Source organism: Molossus molossus, unplaced genomic scaffold, assembly GCF_014108415.1.
Source record: "Molossus molossus isolate mMolMol1 unplaced genomic scaffold, mMolMol1.p scaffold_m16_p_16, whole genome shotgun sequence".
Taxonomy (NCBI): Eukaryota; Metazoa; Chordata; class Mammalia; order Chiroptera; family Molossidae; genus Molossus; species Molossus molossus.
In genome coordinates, this window is record NW_023425351.1 from 26,536,525 (window position 1) to 26,561,532 (window position 25,008).

At 39.6% G+C, this 25,008-nt stretch overlaps 1 protein-coding gene across 1 annotated transcript in view; it reads right to left on the reverse strand.

The window, feature by feature from the left end:
* Positions 1-25,008, reverse strand: part of SLCO5A1 (solute carrier organic anion transporter family member 5A1) — a 149,292-nt gene that overhangs the window by 53,104 nt on the left and 71,180 nt on the right. Inside the window, exons 4-5 of the mRNA XM_036264367.1 lie at positions 24,483-24,700; positions 5,401-5,565 (exon numbers count right to left, since the gene is read on the reverse strand). Of these exons, the coding sequence (XP_036120260.1) occupies positions 5,401-5,565; positions 24,483-24,700 (383 nt within the window). The remainder of the gene's footprint in view (positions 1-5,400; positions 5,566-24,482; positions 24,701-25,008) is intronic.

A 25,008-nucleotide genomic window follows, 5' to 3' on the forward strand; every position in this document is an offset into this window, starting at 1 on the left:
TAAAATAGTCCTTACAACTTCATTTGAATATAGTACTTCTCTTAACAGGTGCCTTCTAATTACCACTCTGAATTACACTAATACAAAGTTTGTTTTAATTCACAAAGCGTAATGAAACTTTTTAAATCCTCCTCCAGGGCTCTGCCTATCACTTCAGGCTTTCCAAATTTCAACTTCATAATATTTAATTTCAATCAATAAGTGTGACCCTAAATGTTTTCACAGAAAGACCACAAAGGGAAGAAGGTAACGTGAACAGAGACCCACTATTGCACAGATGAAAACAAATGGGTTCCCACAGGCCAGAGTGGCTCAGTTGGGTGTCACACTGTGCACTGAGGTTCACTGGTTCAACTCCCAGTCAGGGCACAGGCCTGGGTTGTAGGCTTGATCCTCAGTGGGGAGCATTCTAGAGGCAGCCAATCTATGTTTGTCTCTCACATCAGTGTTTCTCTCTCTGTCTCCCTCTCCCTTCCTCTCTCGATAAAAATCAATAAAAAAATCTTCACTCCTATGTTCATTGCAACATTATTTATAATAGCCAAGATTTGGAAATAGCCCAAGTGTCCATCAGTAGAAGAGTGGATAAAAAAACCTGTGGTACATTTACACAATGGAATACTACTCTGCCTTGAAAAGGAAGAAAATGTTACCCTTTGCAATAGCTAAGTGAAATAAGCCAGTCAGAGAAAGACAAGCACCATATGATTTCACTCATATGTGGAATTTAATGAACAAACTGAACTACTAAGCGAAATAGAGACAGACTCATAGATAGAGAGCAGGCAGACAGCTCTGGTGGGGTGATGTTGGGGTTGTGGAGAGATTGAGCAAAAAGGAAAAAAGAGAGAGAACTTAAGGACATGGACAACAGTGTGGTGATGGGGGGGGGGGGGAGGTGGAAGAGGCCGTAGAGGGGATAAATGGTGGTGGGAAAAAAGTATCCATTTCATGTCCCTCTAGAAGATTGCTTCTACATTTATTCCAATGAGTTGTTGAAGGAATCTGTATCAAGTCTTGCTTTCTATGAAAATGTGGAAACATAGCAAGGCCTAATTTAAATAAATAAATAAAAATAAAATGTTTTTTTAAAATTGATTACTTAAAAAAGAGCAAAAAACAAATGGGGTCAATAAAGGTATTTCAATGACACCCTCATCAGACCCTGGTGACAGCACCTCCCCTCAGAGCACAGATGACCTCGGTGTGACGACAATCTGAGCCCAGTAGTGCTAAAAGTCCTTGAGTAGATTTTCACCCCAAAACCAGAAAATGTGCATCCACCCTCCCACAAGACCCCCACCTGCTTGCCATTAGAACCCTGTCTTTTTCCCTCCTAAGAAACAAACTGCTTTTTTTTTGGCCAAAACAAGCCTTATCCTTCCTTGTTCTTTTCCTTTGCTCCAGTTGGTCCTCCACAGGGAATAAATGCCTTCCCTCTAAACTCCAAATAGTCAAATTCTATTTTTCCTTAAAAGCATTTCCCCCATGAAACGTAACTCAAACACACCACTTCACCAGCCAAAACAATCTCTGCAACCCAAATCTTCTTGTGAGTCATTCAAACAGCTTTTTCTAAATGTATTTCATAAACTTTCTCTCTCCTCTTAGAACTGTAAGTAACTTAAGGTCCTAGTTTGAGTATTTACACACACATACACACACACACACACACACACACAACATAACTCTCTGCACAGAGCTGGCATTCGATGACCATGCAGGAGGGAGAGTAATCAAAGTCTCATCTTTTGAATTATGTCTGGAGTTTTATTTCTACCATATAAGTCAGCACAGGCAAATTGCTATGGAGAGCTAAGGTATTTATCCAAATAATTTTTTTAATGAAAAAAGAACTTTAACTCTAAAACCAATAGATGAGAAACTAAAACTGAAACGAAATGGGCATAATCAATAAAGTGTCAAAAAAAAAGAAATTAAAACTATTTTTAAAGTCTTCAAATACATTTCTTAATTCTTTGTCACATATACATAAAAAAGGATTCAAAGAACAGATGATTAAATTAAGTAAGTCTTTAAAAAATACAAATCTCTGCTCAGAGAATAGTCAGTTGACAAAATTTCAAAAAGTCAAGCTGAGTTTTAAAACAAATTATCCACCTGTCAGAATGGCCGCCATCAACAAATCATCAAACAACAAGTGCTGCTCAGGGTGTGGAGAAAAGGGGACTCTAGTACACTGCTGGTGGGATTGCAGACTGGTGCAGCCACTATGAAAAACACTATGGTGTTACCACAACAAATTAGATATTGAACTGCCATTTGACCCAGTGATCCCACTTCTAGGAATATACCCCAAGAAACCTGAAACACCAATCAGAAAGAATATATGTACCCCCATATTCATAGCAGCACTATTTACAATAGCTAAGATCTGGAAACAGCCCCAGTGTCCATCAGTAGACAAGTGAATAAAAAAGCAGTGGTACATGTACACAGTGGAATACTATGCAGCTGTAAGAAAGAAAGATCTCTTTTCCTTTGAGACGACATGGAGGGACCTGGAAAGTATTATCCTAAGTGAAACAAGCCAAGCAGAGAAAGACAAATATCTCACTTTTGTGAATATAATGAACTAAACAAACTGATGAACAAAATAGACCCAGAGTCATAGAAGTAGGGTACAGACTGACAATCCTTAGAAGAGGGGGAAAGGAGAGGGAAGGGTTAAACCACAGAGCTTATATGCATGTATGCATAACCAATGGACATGGACAACAATGCTAGGGTTGGGGTGGGGGTGATGGGGAGGAGGGTATCAATGGTGGGAAAAAGGAAAAACATCTGTAACAAAAATAAATTAATTAAAAATAAATAAAATAAAAAATAAATAAATAAAACTAATTATCATCTTTATTTAATCTTAATATGACAAGCCACCCTCTGTTCCTAATCTATCTGAATATCTCTTGACTATTATTACTTGTTATCAATCTGGAAAGGAAGGGAAAAGTATGTGAGCTGGGAATAAAAAGCAGGAATACAATGAATATTGTATAAATTGCACTGACAAGGATTTTTAAAAAATGCTGCTGACAAAACCAGAATGGAATTGGCACTTGGTGATACTGCTCCTGACTGCTGGTGTTGGCACACGGGATGAACAAGTTCCATGAGCTTGCTGTGCTCAGCCCTGCACTCTCTCCACCAAGGGGCCACACTCAGTCCTGCTGCCTTGACCCCACCACTGTGGAATTCTGCTGCCAACTATCCCAGGGCCAGGCGAACCTTTTACTCCATTTTACTCCATCTTTCCACAAGGAGTTGTCTGTCTAGCCCAGGTTCTCAACCTTCCTAATGCCGCGACCCTTTAATACAGTTCCTCATATTGTGGTGACACCCAACCATGAAATTATTTTTGTTGCTGCTTCATAACTGTAATTTTGCTACTGTTATGTCTTAGGCGACCCCTGTGAAAGGGTCGTTCGACCCACAAAGGGGTCGCAACCTACAGGTTGAAAACCGCTGACTGGCCTCGGCCTCTACAGTAACTAAGAGAGGGCCTGGCCCTGGCCAGGGTGGCTCAGTTGGTCGGACATCATCCCATGCAATGGAAGTACACTGGATAGATTCCTGGTCAGGGCACATATCCAGGTTGCAGATCCGATCCTTTGTTGAGGTGCATACAAGAGGCAACTGATATTTCTCTCACGTTGATATTTCTCTCCCTCCCTCCCTCTCCTGTCCTCTCTCTCTAAAACCAATAAAAACATATTTTTTTTAAAAAGAGAGAAAGAAAAAAAAATTTTTTAAAGAGAGAGAGACATGGCCTGACCTATCTGCGCTCATTATGCATCAATTCCTACCTAGCTTGGCACTGTGCCACCGCCCCAGTAGGGCAGAATGGTGCATCTGGGGGGATGGGAGGATCCAGACAGCGCTGCTCCGAGGCAGGTCTGAAACAGGACACAGCATGGACCAGCAATGTTCCCCGATGCGTGTCCTAAGAAACTGTTCATGGGTAAGATGCCTCTTAAAGCACTGGATTTTATGGTTAAATAAATTTGGAAAAGACTGTAGGCTGAATCTTCCTCTGGGAGTTTCATAATGCACATTAGCATATTAAAGGTTATCAGTCCTGCAGCAAGGGACTCCATGATACTTTATTTAACTCGGTAAGTTTCAAATTTATTTGGCTATAAACCTTCTTTCCAGTAACACTTTTCACTTTGGGAAATACTTGAAGCTATAGATAACAGCTATGTGGCTTCAAATCCAGCTCCTCTTGGCTTCCCCGTCTGGGAATTGTTGCAACAAGAGGTTAGTGTAAGAATGAAACTAGAATTGGGAGGTTAAGATTTTCTGACAACCAAACTGCCAATTTTACTTTAATATACGAAAAACATTTTTGAAAAGCAAGAGAGAAAAACATATTTTTGTGTCACAATTTATACAATGGTCCACTGTAGCATACTATTTAAAAACAAAAATTTTCTATCATGGACCCACAATCCAATTATGTATATCTTTACATGCAAAGTGAAAGAGAGAACAAAGTGATTACCCAAATATTTCAAGTCAATATTTTCTTTCTATAAGAATATAATTCTGCCTGTTAATTTTCAGATAAGAGATGCTTGCTGGGTTTGGATGTGGACATAGAGAAGAAAGTGGGAGCGAAGTCCATTGGAAAGGTATCATAATTCTCTACTTAGCCGTTTACATATACTTGCTTAATATATCGAAACTTAGGTAGATACAATCACTTGACCATCTGAAACCACTAAGAAAATATCCAGAATATCATATGATATAATACACTGAAAATTCCCCCAATATCTGAGAATCAATGTTCCCACCTTGCTGAGCACCCAATTTGCTATGGAAAGAGTTGAGCACTAAGGTACACCAAAGTCTCCTAAAAATCAGTTTTCCCAGACATGAAACAATTCTTAAAACAATATTCGTATATTTTCTTTCTAAATTCAAGCAAGCATCTCCAGTACTTCGATTAAAATCTGTTCACATTTATGAAAGGAACATCCTGGTACCATAGAAATGATCTATATTTCAAATTATAAATGTTCAAAAACCTAACCCTTTAAGATTTATGCCAACCCATAAAAAGATTTACTCAGATTTACATTTGAATGCCATTGCCTATTTCATTCTGTTTAACTCAGAATCATGTAAACATAAATAAATGCAAAGTTCTCCCTTTCCAAAACACAGTGGTAAAATTGTCACACAGTAAGACAATCTGAATCAACAAGAAAATATTCGAAGACTTCCTCCTCCTAAAATCTGGGGGGAAGTTATCTGTAAACGAACTTATTTAACACTTTGATACTGGAATGAACTCGTTCTCTTCACTATTGCATTTCAGTTCCGGGGTGGGAAGTGACCCCGTTTCCAAGGGCTCTGAGGGCGGTGCCTTACCAGTGTAGATGCTGGCATTGGAAGCCGGAATGCCAAATTGTGACTCGATGAACTTGGGAATGAAGGTAATGAAAGCAGTTACAATGGCACTCTCGGCTGTGTATGACAAACTCACAAAAAGGAATGTCATGTTGCTTAAGATCCTGACAGCTGCTCTTGGTAGGTCTACAAAAATGACAAAAATGACAAATGAATGTTATAAACAAGGGATGGAAAACAAAATAAAACTGAATTGTTTTAGAAATGAACTGAAAACAGCCATTCAGCAATATTTGAGAATATTGAATAAAGAATAAAAATAGGAAAAACCTGATGCCCGATTAGAAATGATCCCCTTTATTAAATAAACTTGCGTTTGTTTGTCTTTACTTTTTAACTAAGATAAAGAAATTTAATCTTTTTAAAACACACCCATAAATATCCATATAAGAAGCACCCAATCTATGACTCCTGTTTTAAAAACTGTTTAAAATAAATTATTTGATTGGGAAGAGCAAATAAAGCCTTTTATAAGAAAAATATATAAAATAAATTATTTACCATTTTTATTTATTAAAATAATGTTATTCTTTAAGACTCCAAAGTCTGCTAAATGTGTAAAATGCCTGCAAAGTAACCCTAAATTACAGTTTACTTCTGGGTTGCCACCTCCCTGGCACGCACAGCTGGGGAACTGGCACATTGTTGGACGGCTGATCTTCCAGCCTCAGGAAATAATATAGCTCGAGGGCACGTGGGATAAGGCCACCAGGTCAGACACTCCACGGGACTGAGGAACAAAGAGAAATGACCTCCAAAGGAGCAGGACAGCCCAGAGGTGGGAGCTCAGCACCTGCCCAGCGGGCTGTCAAGGAAGAGAGTCCATTCCCCCACTGGAGGCACTTATTTCACAGAACTTGCCGTATACGTGCTTCAAGACGCATGTGCAAGTATTCCTATGTCCACATTGCTTATAACACAAAATCTGGGGGGCAGATGCCCATCAATGGGAAGTGTTTAAATTATGGCACAGGCATATAATAAAAGACTATGCAGCAATGAAAACTGAAATAAGCCGTACATACTGCATAAAAGGAACACCAAGAAATATTTTTATTAATAAAGTCAGCTGCTGCAGAAATATATATGTGTGTAAATTATATCATATATTTATATAATATATAATTATATATATAATATAAATATATAATTATATGTAATTATATATTATATATAATATTTAAATAAAAATCAAACAAACCAAAAATGTATATATATACAGTAAAATGTATGCAGGATGGGGCAAAAGTAGGTTAACAGTTGTGAGTTTGTGAAAGTTTATTTTTGTATTATTGTTTATTAATTATTGTATTATTTTTTATATGAACAACTGTAAACCTACTTTCGCCCTACCCTGTACATCTCCGTATCTGTAACACCAAGAAATTATATGAATGGAAGTAAGACTGGAAAAGAGGAATAAAAGACAAAGAGAGAATCCTAAAAGCAGCAAGAGATAAGCAACAGGTTACCTACAAAGGAACCCCCATAAGGCTCTCAGCTGACTTCTCACAAGAAACATTACAGGCTCGAAGGGAATGGCATGAAGTAATCAAGGTCATGAAAAACAAGGATCTGAATCCAAGACTACTCTACCCAGCAAGGCTATCGTTCAAAATAGAAGGTCAAATAAAGAGCTTCCCAGACAAAATAAGGCTAAGGGAGTACATTAGCACCAAACCAGCACTGCAAGAAATGTTAAAAGGACTGCTGTAATTACCAGGAGAAATGGGGAGAAAAATAGAACCACACTAAACAAAAATGGCAATAAATAAGTACATATCAATAACCACCTTAAATGTAAATGGACTGAATGCTCCCATAAAAAGACACAGAGTAGCTGATTGGATAAGAAAGCAAGACTCATCTATATGCTGTTTACAAGAAACCCACCTCACAACAAAAGACTCACACAGATTGAAAGTGAAGGGATGGAAAAAAATCTTTCAAGCAAATGGAAAAGAAAAAAAAGCTGGGGTAGCAATACTGATATCTGATAAAATAGACTTCAGATTGAAGGCCATAACTAGAGACAAAGAAGCCCACTACATAATATTGAAAGGATCTATCCAACAGGAAGATATAACCTTGATAAACATATATGCACCCAATATAGGAGCACCAAAATATATTAAAAATCTTCTGGAGGACTTCAAAGGAGAAATCGATAGCAATACAATCATAACAGGGGACTTCAACACCCCGCTCACATCACTGGATAGATCCTCTAGACAAAAAATTAGCAAGGAAACAGAGACTCTAAATGAAGCACTAGACCAAATGGATTTAATAGATATCTACAGAGAACTACACCCCAAAACTACAGAATTCACATTCTTCTCAAGTGCACATGGAACATTCTCAAAGATAGACCACATGTTAGGGCACAAACTAAGTCTCTACAAGTTCAAGAAGATTGAAATTATAACAAGCATCTTCTCAGACCACAATGGTATGAAACTAGAAATCAATTGCAAGAAGAACATACAAAGACATTTTAACACATGGAAGCTAAATAGAATGTTATTAAACAATGAATGGGTCACCGAGGAAATCAAGGAAGAAATCAAAAACTTCCTGGAAACCAATGAAAATGAGGACACAACAATACAAAATCTATGGGATGCAGCAAAAGCAGTTCTGAGAGGGAAGTTTATAGCACTACAGGCCTACCTCAAAAAAGAAGAAAAATCTCTAATAGACTACCTAACCTCACAACTTAAAGAACTAGAGAGTAAACAAAAAGAAAACCCCAGAGCAAGCAGAAGAAAAGAAATAGTAAGGATCAGAGCAGAAATAAACGACATAGAGACCAAAAAAACAATCCAGAGGATCAATAAAACAAAGAGCTGGTTTTTTGAAAAGATAAACAAGATTGATGGACCCTTAGCTAGACTCACCAAGAAACAAAGAGAGAGAACCCAAATACATAAAATCAGAAATGAAACAGGAGAGATAACAACTGACCCTACAGAAATACAAAAGATCGTTAACAACTACTATGAAAAATTATACGGCAACAAATTCGAAAATCTAAGCGAAATGGACAAATTTTTAGAAACACATAGCCTCCCAAAATTGGATCAGATAGAGATTGAAAACTTGAACAGACCAATAACAACAGAGGAAATTGAAGATGTAATCAAGACTCTTCCAGCAAACAAAAGCCCAGGCCCAGATGGCTTCACAGGGGAGTTTTACCGAACATTTAAAGAAGAACTAATACCCATTCTCCTCAAACTATTTCAAAAAATTCAAGAAGAAGGAAGACTGCCAAACTCGTTTTATGAAGCCAGCATAACTTTAATTCCAAAACCAGAAAAAGACACAACAAAGAAAGAAAACTACAGGCCAATATCCCTGATGAACATAGATGCCAAAATCCTGAACAAAATACTAGCAAATCGAATCCAGCAATACACCAGAAAAATTATCCACCATGACCAGGTGGGATTCATCCCAGGGATGCAAGGCTGGTACAATATTCGCAAATCCATAAATGTGATACACCACATAAATAAATTGAAGAATAAAAACCACATGATCATATCAATAGATGCTGAAAAAGCCTTTGACAAAATCCAGCATCCATTTCTGATAAAAACGCTCACCAGTGTGGGAATTGAGGGATCATACCTAGACATAATAAAGGCCATATATGAAAGACCTACAGCCAACATCATACTCAATGGGCAAAAACTAAAAGCATTTCCCTTAAGAACAGGAACAAGGCAAGGATGCCCACTTTCGCCACTCCTATTTAACATAGTACTGGAAGTCTTAGCCACAGCAATCAGACAGGAAGAAAAAATAAAAGGGATCCAAATTGGAAAGGAGGAAGTGAAAGTGTCATTATTTGCAGATGACATGATACTGTACATAGAAAATCCCAAAGACTCCACCAAAAGCTTACTAGACTTAATAAATGAATTTGGCAAAGTAGCAGGATACAAAATTAACGTCAAGAAATCGATGGCATTCTTATACACCAATGATGAACTCACAGAAAGAGAAACTAGGCAAACAATCCCATTTACCATTGCGGCAAAAAAATTAAGATACCTAGGAATAAACTTAACCAAAGAGATAAAGGACCTATTCGCAGAAAACTACAGATCTTTGAAAAATGAAATAGAGCAAGATGTAAAAAAGTGGAAGAACATACCCTGTTCATGGATTGGGAGAATTAACATCATTAAAATGTCCATATTACCCAAAGCAATCTATAGATTCAACGCAATCCCCATCAAAATACCAACGGCATACTTCAAAGAATTAGAACAATTACTTCAAAAGTTCATATGGAACCAAAAAAGGCCTCGAATAGCCACAGCAATCTTGAAAAGGAAGAACAAAGTTGGAGGGATCACAATACCAGATTTCAGGTTATACTACAAAGCCACCATAATCAAAACAGCCTGGTACTGGCACAAGAACAGGTATATAGACCAGTGGAACAGAATAGAGAACCCAGAAATGGACCCTAGGCAATATGCTCAATTAATATTTGACAAAGGTGGCAAGAGCATACAGTGGAGTAAGGACAGCCTCTTTAATAAATGGTGCTGGGAAAATTGGACAGCTACTTGCCGAAAAATGAAACTAGACCATCAACTTACACCCTACACCAAAATAAACTCAAAATGGATAAAAGACTTAAATGTAACCCATGAATCCATAAAAATCCTAGAGGAGACTGTGGGCAACAAAATCTCAGACATCATACGCAGCAGAATTTTTACTGACACATCACCTAAGGCAATAGAAACAAAGGAGAAAATGAACACATGGGACTACATCAAACTCAAAAGCTTCTGCACAGCGAAAGATACAATCATCAAAACGGAAAGGCTACCCACTGTATGGGAGAGCATAATTGCCAATGATATATCAGATAAGGGGTTAATTTCCAATACATATAGAGTGCTCACACAACTCCACAAAAGGAAGACAAAGAATCCAATTAAAAAATGGGCAGAGGAACTAAATAGACACCTCTCCAAACAGGACATACAAATGGCTAAGAGACATATGAAGAAATGTTCATCATCACTAATCATCAGAGAGATGCAAATCAAAACAACAATGAGGTATCACCTCACACCGGTCAGAATGGCCGCCATCAACAAATCATCAAACAACAAGTGTTGGCGAGGGTGTGGAGAAAAGGGGACTCTAGTACACTGTTGGTGGGAATGCAGACTGGTGCAGCCACTATGGAAAACAATATGGTGTCACCTCAAAAAATTAAAAATTGAACTCCCATTTGACCCAGTGATCCCACTTCTAGGAATATACCCTAAGAAGCCTGAAACACCAATCAGAAAGAATATATGTACCCCCATCTTTGTAGCAGCACTATTTACAATCGCTAAGATCTGGAAACAGCCCAAGTGCCCATCAGTAGACGAATGGATTAAAAAGCTGTGGTACATATACACAATGGAGTACTACGCAGCGGTAAGAAAGAAAGATCTCTTGTCCTTTGAGACTACATGGAGGGACCTGGAAAGTATCATCCTGAGTGAAACAAGCCAAGCAGAGAAAGACAAATTTCATATGATCTCACTGATTTCTGGAATATAATGAACATAACAGTTTGAGGACAATCCCCTAAGGAGTGGGGAGCTGAGAGAGGGATGAACAACAGAATTTATATGCATATAGGCATGAACAGTGGACATGGACAACAATCGGGGGAAGGGGCGGGGAGGGAAGGGGGAGGGGGGAACCACTGGGGGAAAAAAGGAGAATCATTTGTAACAAAAATTATTCAATAAAAAAAAAAAAAAAAAAAAAAGAAAAGAGGAATAAAAGCAAAATTTTGTTTATGTAGTTTTGTATTTTTTGCATGTTTATCATGTGAAGTAATTCACACTCAATAATTTTTACATACCTTCATGGAAAAGGTAAGCTGCATTATTTTTGACATATACAGTCAGTCATCTCAGTTATCAGAACAGTTGTTTTATGCTATGACATAATAAAATCATTTCATAACATAAAAATTAAGCAATAACTGTTGTTAAAGCTATAATGTACAGCCTATTCACAGGAATTTAAAACTTAGGAAGGCAAAACTATTCGCTATTATCATTTTTAAATGTAAATTAATTTTCATTTCTATATCTTAATTTAATTATTTAAGGTTTAAATGAAAATATTTTTTTAAAAAATTAAGATGCAAACTTTATTATTTTTAACATGGAAAAACACACCAGAAAAAACTATAATCAAAGTACATCATAAAATTGTCCTGCCCTGGCCGGTTTGGCTCAGCGGTTAGAGCGTCGGCCTGCGGTCCAGAGAGACCCGGGTTCGGTTCCCGCTAAGGGCACGTACTTTGGTTGCAGTTTGTCCCCGGCCCTGGATGGTCGTGTGGGTGGCAGCCACTCGATGTGTCCCTTCACGTCGATGTTTCTCTCTCTCTCTCCCTTCCTCTCTCTCTCCCTCCCACTCTATCTGTACAAAAAATGGAAAAATATCCTCGGGTGAGGATAAAAAAAAAAAAAAAAAAAAAATTGCCCAATGTTCTCTTATAAACACTGCAAATCAAAATCTTATATCTAAACTTTAAAAATTAAAAAGTTAAAAATCCATATCAATTTAAAAACTTATCTTTTTTTTAGAAAGACTATTTTATTTCATTTTATTTTATTAAATTTTATCTTTACTGTTGAATGTATTACAGATGTTCCTCATTTTCCCCGCATTGACCCCCTCCTCCCACCCTCACCCCCCCTCCTGCCTTCTCCCACACTGCTGTCTGTGTCCTTCCCACTCCCCAACCCCCTTCCCTTTGAGGTTTGTCAGTCTAGCAACCAATTTGTACTTCTTAATCCCTTCAACTTTTTTACCCATTCCCCTAACACCACTCCCATCTGGCAACCAACAAAATGTTCTCTGTATCTATGTGAATACTTCTGTTCTGCCTGTTCGTTTTGTTTGTAGATTCAATTGTCAATAGATATGTATTCATTGCCATTTTGTTTGTTCATATTTTTTATCATTTTCTTCAAAGAGACCCTTCAACATTTCATATAATAAGGTTTGGTGGTGATGAACTCCTTTAGCTTTTTCTTGGCTGGGAAACTCTTTATATAGCCATCGATTCTAAATGACAGCTTTGCAGGATAGAGTAATCTTGGTTGTAGGTTCTTGCTTTTCATCACTCTGAATATTTCTTCCCACTCCCTTTTCTAAAGTTTCTTTTGAGAAATCAGCTGACAGTCTTATGGGAACTCTTTTGTAGGCAACTAACTGCTTTTCTCTTGCTGCTTTTAAGATTCTCTCTTTGTCTTGAACCTTTTGCATTTCGATGATGATGTGTCTTGGTGTGGGCCTCTTGGGGTTCATCTTGTTTGGGACTCTCTGTGCTTCCTGGACTTGTATGTCTGTTTCCTTCACCAAGTTAGGAAAGTTTTCTGCCATTATTATTTCAAATAGGTTTTTGATTTCTTATTCTCTCTCTTCTCCTTCTGGCACCCCCAAGATGTGAATGTTGGCACGCTTGAAGTTGTCCCAGAGGCTACTTACACTATCCTCATTTTTTGGATTCTTTTTTCTTTTTGCTGTTCTGATTGGGTGTGTTTTGCTTCCTTATATTTCAAATTGATGGTTTTCTTCTTGGCTTTACCTACTCTACTATTGAATCTGTGTAAGTTATTCTTTATTTCAGTTAATGCCTCCTTCATTTCTGACTGTTCCTTTTTTATGTTTTTGAGGCCCTCACTAAGTTCACTAAGGTTCTCACTCATTTCATTGAGCTTCTTATAAGCAGTATTTTGAACTCAGCATCTATTAGTTGCTTATCTCCATTTCACTTAGTTATTTTCCTGGGGTTTTGTTCTGTTCTTTCATTTGGGACCTTTTTCTTTGTCTCCTCATTTTGGCCGCCACCCTGTGTGTTTTTTCTATGTATTACTTATAAAGAGCCTCCTGATTTTTATCCACCACACGTGGGTGTGGGACCAGCCGGTCCGCCCCCGCCCCTCCTACCAGTCTGGATGTGGCTGCTGCTTTAATTCTGTAGTTGTAAGACCCCCATTCAGCTTGATTTCAGGTGGTTCTGAATGATGGTTGTTCTGTAGTTTAGTTGTAACTTTGATGTGGTGGTGGGACAACACGGTACCGCGTTTACCTACACCGCCATCTTGGCCGGAAGTCTAAAGATTTATCTTTTACATTAAGTTTAGCTATTATATTAAAAAGCCAATGTGTTAAATATGAAATATCTGGGAAAATATAAAATAAATTATTTTAATCCAGGAAGAAAACAAGTATCACATGAATATTTTAAAAGATACTATTTATAGAAAACTGGTTTTCCTTTCATACCCATTTGTTATGCTTAAATAACTCAATTTCAAGGTAACTAAAAATAAATGTGATGTATCTCTCTTCTCTTTCATTAAAAAAAAAAAAAAAGCCTGCTGTTAAGAAGACTTTAGCCAAAGTTCAGACTTTCAACATTAGTTAGCTTCCTTTCTTCTTCCACCTTGCTCCTTCCCCCTTGCTGGGCTACCTTTCAGCCTACACGCCCTGATGGAGTGGGAGCCAGTATCCAGGGTTGTGTCTTCAGCTAGTAGGGTGGGAGTTTGTTTACGTAATGGGGAAGTGAGCAAGTAAGTCTAGACATCGAGAATTAGGGGAGTTTGTTTTTTAATTGCCAGAGAAGGGAGTTACAATTATGGAAAGGGGACAATTAGATATAAGATTGAAACAAGAGGTATTGGTATGAATCCATGGGATGATATATAAATAGATGAGATGATAATTAATTAATGATAGATTGTGTATGTGTGTGCGTGTGTGTGTGTGTACATACAGTGTGAGGCAAAAGTGGGTGTACAGTTGTGAGTACACAAAACAGTTTATTCTTGTATTATTATTTATTAATTATTGTATTATTTCCCATAGAACAATTATAAGCCTACTTTTGCCCCACCTTGTGTATACATGTCCTAACTCTGTCTACTAACAGGGCTTAGAAAAAATGACACCCTGGCAGCAATGAGCCCACCTAGCACCCAGTTCTTGGTTTTTCAATGTCAGTTTCCACAAACTGACCCAAGCTCCTTGGAGAATTGTCTCACCTCAGAGCTGAGGCAGAGAAAATACAAGATGAGCCTGGAAAATCTTGCTGAACAAAAAGGTAAAGAAGTGCTGAAAGAATGATGGGGACATGTCAGTAAGACGGAGGACAGCATGAAGGATCCCCCATGGCCAAATGTGGAACAATCTGAGCTCAACTGATACTAAAAATAGTACGTGAAAGTTTAATAGGAACAAGGGACAGTCGATCCTCATTACCACAGATTTGGTATTTGCAAATTCACCTGCACCCGCTCGCCAGAATGGATTTGTAACTGGAAAATCAATCCCAGCGGCAGGTGGACATTCGGGGACAGGCACAGAATGGTAAAACATGGGAGATGCAGGACGCACATTCTTGCTCTCACACTGCAAACAAGCGTCCTTTTCACAATACATTGTCACATTTTTCGCATTTTTGTGATATTGGTGATTTCATTGTTTAAAATGTCCCACCCCCACCTTGGCTGGTTTGGCTCAGCGGTGAGAGCATCGGCGCGCGAACCAGAGAGACCTGGGTTCGGTTCCCGCTGAGGGCACATACCTCAGTTGCAGTTTGTCCCCGGCCCCGGTTGGGGTTGTGTGGGTGGCAGCCAGTCAATGTGTCTCTCTCACGTTGATGTTTCTCTCTCTCTTCCTCCCTCTCTTTCTCCCACTCTATCTGAAGATAAATGCAAAACAGGTGAGGATTAAAAAAAAAAATTTAAATAAAATGTCCTGCCACCCCCAAACATAGCGCTGAGGTGCTGCTGTAGTGTTGCTAATGCAAGAGGCTGGGACGTGCCTCGCAGAGAAAGTGCATGTGTTAGATGAGCTTCTTTCAGCAGGAGTTACAGTGCTGCTGGCCACAGGTTCAATGTTAATGAATCAACAATGTGTATTAAATAAGGTGGCACTGACCCAAAACGCACATAAAACAAGGTTACGTACTAATGGGTTGACCACTGTGCTAAGACAGGGATCCAGCCCAATATTTCCCCCGGAGCAAGGCTTCCACTTCCGTCTGGGCTATTTCAGTATTCACGGTGACTTTGTAGAACAAAACTGCAAATAACAAGAATTGACTGTACACCAAGTACTTATAAAGTATTTATTGCTTTATAATTGCAATAGACTTATTGACTTCAGAGTGGAGAAACCAGGCAGATACAATCTCATCCAAGTGGTAAAAGTTCACCTAATGGTAACGAGGTGAAGTCCCACCGCGTGGCGGTGTAGGGTGCGCTGAGCACAGCGCCATCTCCGTGGCACGCCTATGAGAGTGCATAGATCAGGGCGTGGCAGCACGGAACCCAAGTTGAGTGATATCTATAAAGTTACTGGCTTATACTTTTTAGAAAGATAAAGGTCATAAAAGACACACACACAAAAAGATTGGAACTTATCCAGACTGACAGAGATGAAAAAGACACCAAAACTAAACACACGTGGCCCTGGACTGGATCTTGGACATAAAAGGCATTGTCGGAATAACTGGTGACATCTGAGTGGGGCGTGTGGTCTGGGTGATAACACAGCATCAATGTGAATCTCCTGACGGACGGCTGCCCTGTGGCCACACAGGAGTGTGCCCTTGTACTTCGGAAACACACACAAAGGTATTAGCGAGACGTAGAGCATCATGTCTTCAACTTCTCCAGGGGGTCAAAACGTCAGCAACTGGGGGAGCAGGGTGCAGGGTACACAGGAGTTCTTCGTGCTGCTTCTGTGGCTTTTATGTAAATCCAAAATTATTTCAAAAACACAAAGTTTCCAAACGCAAGTCAGCAAAGAGGTTGTTAAACCCATCCCTTTGCAGCCAGATACATAGTTTTTACGCTACAAGACAGAGTTTAGATCTCTTTCTTGGTGTCACTTATAACTGTGTCATTTATTGTCAATAAATGTAAGCATGTACGTTCAGGAATGAGTTTGGATTTTATTTTTATTTTATTCTTTATACTTTTACATGCTTTCTAAATTTCCACCATGAGCAAATATTGCTTTTATATTCTAAAAACAACCCCCCAAAACTGGAATTTTAAAGGGATGCAGCAAGATGACATCCTCTAGGAGACGTCTTCCCTGATGCAGGCAGCTGCGTAGACGCTCCTTCACCTCTTCCTCCAACCTTCCTCGGAATGTACCTCTCCACCTACAGCTTATTTTGTCTATTTTCCCTTCGACCTCCCTTAAGAACAAGGACTGTAACTTTTCATATATGTATTCTGAGTTCTTTGTCCTATAGTAGTTGTTCAATAAAGATATTTGTGAAAAAGAAAAAGAAATAGAGACGTTTTCTTGGGATAGATATTGCCAGCCATCTATTTCAATAATTAGAATGCTATTTGGGAACCAGTCTTGTTCCTTCCTAAAAGTCTTACATAATGCCAATTTCTTAAATAAAAGTAAAATTCGAGGGGCTTGTCACTTGAACAAGCAGGTAAAGGTGGCTTAAACAGACTAAGTCAAACATGACATAATTCATATTAGGTACAGACAAAAAGATCACCAGTAAAGATGGAAATATCAGAGAGGGGAGTCCTTGTTATATAAGAGGCTGGGATTTTTATTGATCAGTTATAAAAGAGCATGATATGGCCAGAATACAAGGTGCTTTTCCAAGCACATGGGCAGGACCCAGGGCCTGGGCCCCAAGGTGGAGAAGGGGAAGGTACGATGAGGAGACGAGGGGACACCGTGTTATGATTATAGTAGAGTCAGGCCGGACGACAGTCTACGCTGCCTGTAACACGTTAAGTTTTTATCTTAATCATGTGTTTTTTTCTGTATTTCACAATATTTTGACATCTTAAAATTTTTTTTTCCCTTTATTGATTTTAGAGAGAAAGGGAGGGAGAGGGAGAGAGAGAACATCGCTTGGCGGCCTCCTGCATGCCCCCCACTGGAGATTTGGCCCACAACCTGGGCATGTGCCCTGACCGGGAATCGAACAATCGAACAACCGCTGAGACACGCTGGCCAGGCTTGTTTTGACATCTTAAAAATCTTGCTGGCTGGAGAGAGACTGGACTGCCAATTCTGAGAAATAGCAAGGGTTCACTGGAAACATATCTTTTTTTTTTCTTCATCCTCACCCAAGAATATTTTTTTTCCATTGATTTTTTGAGAGAGAGAAACATCGATGTGAAAGAGACATGTTGATGGGTTGCCTCCTGCACGACCCCAACCAGGACCAGGGATTGAATCTGCAACATAGTATATGCCTTGACTGGGAATCGAACCCAAGAACCTTTAGTGCGAGGGAGAATGTTCTAACCGCTGAGCCAAACCTTCCAGGGCTGGGAACATATCTTTTATATGCAAACCAACCAATCTTGAGTCTATAGCCCCAACCACCAACTTGTCTAACTCTCACACATCAAGCCAGTATTTCCCCTGTCCTAAACCCCCAGGGCCAGGTACCAGACAACTAGAGACCACTCCTACAGCCCAGAGCCCACTGGAATTATGAAGACTACCCAGTCTTGTCTTTCCATGGACACCTCAGTGCAGGCTCTGGCCCCGGCGTTCCCCCAACTCCTGTCTTGTTTCCTGACCAAAACCTGGTGCTTGCCCTGTGGTCCTGAATGGCATGGAAGACCCTTCTCTTGGGATATGCAAGTAATAAATTCTTCTTCCAAGACACTGACCTCTGCCTGCTGTCCTTCAGTCACCTCCATAAATTAAAATTCAAAATATAAAACCACTTCCTTGAACACCTCTCCATGAAATCCCCGATTGCCTTCTTCATACGTACTCAGAGTGAGTATTTCATTTTTCCTTTATCTCCGATCTCTAAGTTCCTACTGCTTGTACACTTTTAAGATTTGTGGGGCATCACCGAGCAGGTGGAAACATGCCATCACCATGCAGGGGACACCTCGATAGCTCCTTCTACGGCCTGTGGGCCTTGCACCATCCTGTGAGTCTCATGGGCAGAGAGCAGACACAACTTTTTGATGCCTGTGACCCAGGAGCATCAAACTATTTTTAGTCACGTCTTTCGGTAAAAGCAAAACCAAAGTTGCTCTTCATATGTGACATGGCCAAATAGGACCCAACTGCCCCACTCATTTTCACTTCATCCATTTCATTCTTGCTCATTTTTCTTTGAAATCAGTGATCCCTGGACTCCTCCAGGAAAGCATCCCAACTTCTCCCGCCCGCACAACACACTGCCATGGTGTGCCCTGTTGCCGGCGAGGCGAGGAAGGCGCGGGGTGACCCTGGCACGCCAGTCACCTCTGGGCGAGCACACGCGCGCCTGAGATGCCTCCCTGCTGACGGTGGACAGAAAGGGAAGCCTTGGGCCCCAAACACATCACATGTGGTTGCTGGCCACAACACTGTCCTGCTTGTTTAAATCCAGCACTAATGAGCATTTCTACAAAGATACCTTCTGATGAGTACCCTACAGTCAATTCGCACTGAGTATAAATAAAGTGCCTCTTTTTAAGGAATTCTTTGCCAGGTCTGTTTTTACCTTTTACCTCATAAGCTGTAGGTCCAACTCTAAAGGTTTAGCTTATCATAAAACATGCACATCAAAAAAAAAAAAAAAGTAAAAAAAAGAAACAAAGCATTAGAGATAAAGAAGATGGAAGTAGAACAAATCATCAAAACCAGAGAAAAGAATTAAATATGTCTATAAGATCTTCCCTGGGCTTCAAATGTGACTCGGAAGCAGAAAGTGGTACACTCGTCATTAGCAGAGACGTTCTGCTCCAGACATCCCTGTGTTCCAGGGCAGATTCTTACAGTGTGGTCTCCAGACCACCAGCATCAGTATCATTTGGGAACTTGCTAAAAATACAGGTTCTCAGGCTACACCCAAGCCACCTGGCCCAGCACTCTGGGTTTTAAGAAGCCCTCATGGTGATTCCCAGCAGGCTAAGTTTGAGAACCACTGTTCCCAAACAACAGGGTTTTATATAAAGGGCACTGAGCCATGGTCCTAGGGAAATTCAAGCACCAGCTTTCAATAGAAGCTGCAACCATAAAACTGAAGTTCAATTCCACAAAGGAGCCAAAGTACTTTGCAAGAGAGCTGAAACAGCATGGCCCTGGCATGTGGCTCTTGGCCATCCCTCATTGCTGAGTCGAGGACTGACCCCAGCACAGTCCATACTACACCAGTTTTAAGACGCCAAGCTACAAGCCACACACAATGGTTCCGATATACTTGGGTAACTCACATTTAGAATTGATTTCTTCTGCCCTTCTCCACTAGTTCCTGTCCCCACTACCAGAGGCTGAAACCCTGAAACCATCCTTGGTACGTCCCTCCCCATCATTCCCGTATCACTTGCCACATCCTACAGATACGATCTTTTTCTTTCCTCCTTTTCATTCCATACTTCTTCATCAAGTACACATTGAGTATCTAAGGCAGTATAAATTCATCAGGGAATATGATGGGCAGAAAGATTCTTTGCTTTCATTAAGCTTACTTTCTCCTTGCAGAGAAAATACTATAAAAAATAAATACACAGTATGTTAGATAATGATGACTGTTGAGAAAAATAAAGGAGAAAAGGGGATAAGAAGCTTTGGAGAAGAGGGTAGAGATTTTTAGATAGGATAATTTAAGCAAGGCCTCACTGAAAAGGGACCATTTGAGTTAAATGCCAAAGAAAGTAAGGGGATCTAGGGAAGAGCATTTCCAGCACAGGAATGGCAAGTGCAAAGGCCCTGAGGTGAGGATGTGCCTGGCATGTTTGAGGAACAGTGATGAACCCATGTGGTTGAAGCAGAATAAACAAATGGGATGGCAAGAAAGAGATGGGTCAAGCAGGTGACCAGGGGTCAGACTGTGGCCCTAGTAGGTGGTATCAGGAAGGGGCTTTTCTGTGAGTAGTATTTTAACAAGATTCTTCTGTCTGTTGAGTTAAAAGTAACTGCAAGGAGCAAGGATAGAAGAGGGAGACCCATTTACAGGATTCTGTTTTTTCCTTCTCTACTTATCAAAAGCATCATCACCTCTCACTTTGGCCTGTCCCTAGCTTTCTACCTGGACCCCCTCCCTCCATTCCACTCCTTCCCTCCATAGTCTGCCTAAAGGAGGGCTGTCGAAGTCCGCCCAGACCTCCCACTGCCCATCAGGGACGACTTCGGTTACAGGCTGGAACTAAGCTCTCCACACACAGCATGGCCCTACCTCACCTTCTGAACCTCATCTCCCAGGCCTCGGCCACGCACATCCAACACACCAACCACGACACAAGTGCTCCACACTTGCCAATACATCTTCAGTCTGACCTTGCCTTTGCTCTGTCTGACGGGAACACTCCCGCCATCTCCCTCCACCTACTGAAATTCTCCCAGTCTTCCACGGTTCATCACCAATCCCACCTCCCCTGTGAAACCTGTCCTGTTCCCTTGCCTGCCTTTGAACCGCACACCAGTGCGTCTAGCCTCCTTTATGGTCATTATATATATTCATCTGTATTTGTCCTGTCTCCCTCAGTGGACTGTAAGCTCCCAGAGGGCAAAACCTGGCTCACTCATCTTCATATCTGCAAAGCAGAGAGGACAGCACCTTCTACAGAGTAAATAGTTGCTTAATTAAATAATGGCAACATAATCCTTTAGTGATCAAAATTCTCTAACTTTCAATGGTCTCTTTAAATCTGTTCATCAACTCAAAATAACTTTTATTTAGTTAGTGTGTAAACACATTACACTCTAAGACAAAGTTTGGCAGAAAAAAGTCTGCTCTATTTCTTGCTAATTTATAATGCTAAGCAATTAAGCATACAACTTTCAAAGTTGTAGACACAAAAACAAAATTGTTCTTATGATTAACTGCCATCCAAAGTTTTCCGTTTAGGAAGATAAACAGTCAAATTTGGAAAACTAAAGTGCTGGATTTCAAAACTCTGGAAAATTGATCCACTTAAATATTTTAAGTGTTTATTTTTATTTTGTAAGGTTTTGATGCAATCAATACTAATTGTAAGGAAAGGTGATGCAGACACACTAAAAATTCTACTTTCCCCTTTGCGGTGTTTTAAAACAGTCTTATTCCTGCATAATTTATAATAAGAACAAAGAAACACTGAGTCAGATTTCCCCAGTGTCTGTCATTGCGATGTGAGGCAGAGCGGAAAGTCTCGTGCATTTCTTCTAGTGTTCTCTGCAGTAGGACTTTCCAAAAGGGGACCATTCAGGATGGCCCAAATCATTTTCTTTTTAAGGACGTATTAACTTAGCTATAGTTCCACCTCTTCTCTGAAGAAGCTAATATTGGTATCCAAATTTCAAATACTGGGCGGGGCAAAGGTAGGTTTACAGTTGTTTCTATGAAAAACAATACAATGAACAAGTAATACAGGAATAAACACTGTATTTCCCATACTCCCAACTATACACCTATTTTTGCACCACCCTGTATAAAATAAAGACCCAGAGAAGCCCTGCTCAAAACAACAGAACAAGGGAAAAGAGGATCTGGGCATCAAGCTCAGATTTAACTAGAAGGACATCGCACTAACCATTCTTTAATTCAAGACCTTAGTAATGAATCTCAGCTTTGTAACACGAATTATGTCAACAATGGAATGATTCACAACAATGGAATGACTTGCTCTTTTGAAAATCAGTTTAAAACTAAGACTATAGATCTGATTTTATTTCCTATAAGTGAAACCAATATGTGCAAAATAAATATGAACTAACTTTATATATTCTAACTGAACATTATATCAATATTATCAACGTAATTTGAATCATTTTCAGCAGAACATTTTCACTTGATCATCCCATTAAAATAGGATTGCTTTTTAACAGGAAAAAGTGTCTCTTGAAGTTTCAAGAGAGAATCCAGGACACAGGGAAGTAATGCAATGAACCAACTTTATGTCTGAATCAGGCCTGGCTGCAGAAATGACATCAACCATCATCATCAAGGCAGAGATAGGGTGAGGAAGTTGAGAATTTATCAGAAATACTGACAAGAAAATCAGAATGGAAAGAGATTTGATAAACCAACTACCAATCACTGTTAGAAGATTCCTCTCACTCTTTCTTTTAAAATAAAATATCCTGAGCCATGAAACTGAGCATCAGAAAGATGGCAGGAAGCAACCCCGAGTAGCACAAGAATACACCCAATAAAGCAGTGCATAGATTCAATTCTCAAACAATTTAAAAAATTTGCAATGCCTTGTATCACTGTTGAACCTGTCTGCCTAAGCGCATGTCCCCACAGAAGCAGATCCTGAGACGAGGATCCAAGTCTACGTCATTTATCTGGAAGATTCAGGAAACCCTGGACAGAGAATGTGGATATGATGCCCGGGCAGAGAGGGCAGCCTACAAAGGATGCAGACACACACAGACTGCCTCTCCCACGAGCTGGGCATTTGTCAGCCATCGGTGAAGACTGCTCTGGCGGGGGGAGGCCAGGGTGTTAATTCCTTGGCACTTGAGCCTGTCTGACGCAGAAGCCCCACAGTTTCCCAGCCTACGAGGAAAACCTTCAGGCAAACCCTGCAGGTACTGGCAGATGACAGGCCTCCACCTTGAAGACAGGAAGTCTCCACTGCAGCACCCAGAAGAATGCTGTTCCCATCAACAGCCATTTCTACTGTGGGTATCTGGTATCGGTCTTCTCTTTCTCTTTTCTCTACTACCCAATACAGCGTATATTTCACATTCAGATGATCTATTCTTATGCTATAGTACAAAACATACCATTTTAGCTCACCTATGCCTTTCTTTCTCCCCTTGACTCAACTTTATACTCTCCTTAAGTTAAGACTCTAAGTCTACTCTTATACTGTCAATTTTCTAACATCAACCTTGATCTCAACTAAACTGTAAAAAAAAAAACCAAAGTCACTCTTTTGGTAGCAACCAAAATAATAATAATGTCCATGAAAAACGATGGGCTGGTCCACAGGGTAAGAGCTCAGGGCACAATGGCACCAATCTAAACGTTATTTTTCATGGGCTGCAGGGATAGTTTGGTAATGTATTAGTAACTTCTTCTAGACCCGGCAGGTGTCTCTTTGCTTTCCTGTATGTGGTCACACTGAGATAATAATGTGTCTAGGTAAATTCTACCTAAAACAGTAAGCACTTGACTGATCTTATGCTTCATAATTGCATATAATCACTTCACAGAATTCAGGAAATAGCAGAAACTAATGAGAGTACGGCACTGTGGGTTTCCTGGGGTAAAGGGATTTATTTCCACGCAACAGGTACATGACTGCTGGACAGAGATGGGCTGGTTGGGATTCAGTTAAATTGTTTCGTTTTGAAATTGCCCCATCTGGCTTTAATGAGGTCATTATTTTTAAGATAAAAGTAAAAACAGACCAGTACACATCACTGAGACTTTCTGGATGATTTTACACTGGGTTGGGAGGCCGTGCCCTGGCCGCCCATCTCTCTGTCCATTTACAAGCATTTGGCGAACCCACTGTTGAATGAGATCCCTGTCCAGTGCTGGGTTTTATATTTATGGAAGGATCAGGCCATCCTACCAAACCCACCATTTCCCTGAAACAAACCATCCATTTATACAATGCAATAAGTGCTTTTAAAAATGAGACATCTCTAAATATAGTAAATTATACATATATATATATATATATATATATATATATATATATATATATCTTTGGATCTAAATCAGTGCTTCTCAAACTATCTTCGGGGAACAATCATTGTATTGTTATTATTTACAGTCTATCATGTGCCGATACTTTTGCAAAAGCCACTAAAAATGAATCATTAGAAAATAAGTTTTTAAAAAAATACAAGCCCAATTTTTAATTATTTCTATTAGATTCAAGAGGCATAAAATGACTCCGTCAAATTTCTTTAAAAATTCCGCAATACTTACTCTCAATTTCGGTCCTTATCCCGTCTCAGACCAGTGACGGCTGTGGGCAGCACTGGCCTGGACCACAGCCTGAGTCACACTGTGTGCACATATTTATTCAAAAGACATACTTTACCTCTGACATTCTTTCCAAATCCCATAGAAGACACTTTTTTGTCCATTTGCTCATTATTGTTCGATTTCTCCTTCATAACGTCATCATCGCTAACAGCATCAGCAGGAAATTTTTTCTTTTTCTTTTTCTTGTGTCGAGGCGGAAGCTTTTTTGGAAAAGTAAACATTGGGAATATCACAAGAAACATTGCAATGGCACAAAGGAGGAATCCACTCCACCTAAAAAATTGGGAAATGTGAATAGCATTTTTGGCTTTTGTATTGGGAGTGAGAACAAATTAGCAAAGTAGAAGTTTGTGGTGATAAAAGTCCCCAGATAAAAACTTTTGACCCTCATAGAATTCTTCCCTTTTTGCAGTATAAATGAGAAATCTATCCAATAATTATACTCATATTATAATAAACATTATAATGAGCAACCTGAAAATTTTACTCAAGTATTTTAAACACATATGCGTTCATCCTGCTACAATGTATATTTTATAATAAATCAATAATTCATAAATTTAATAGATAAATAGCCCTGG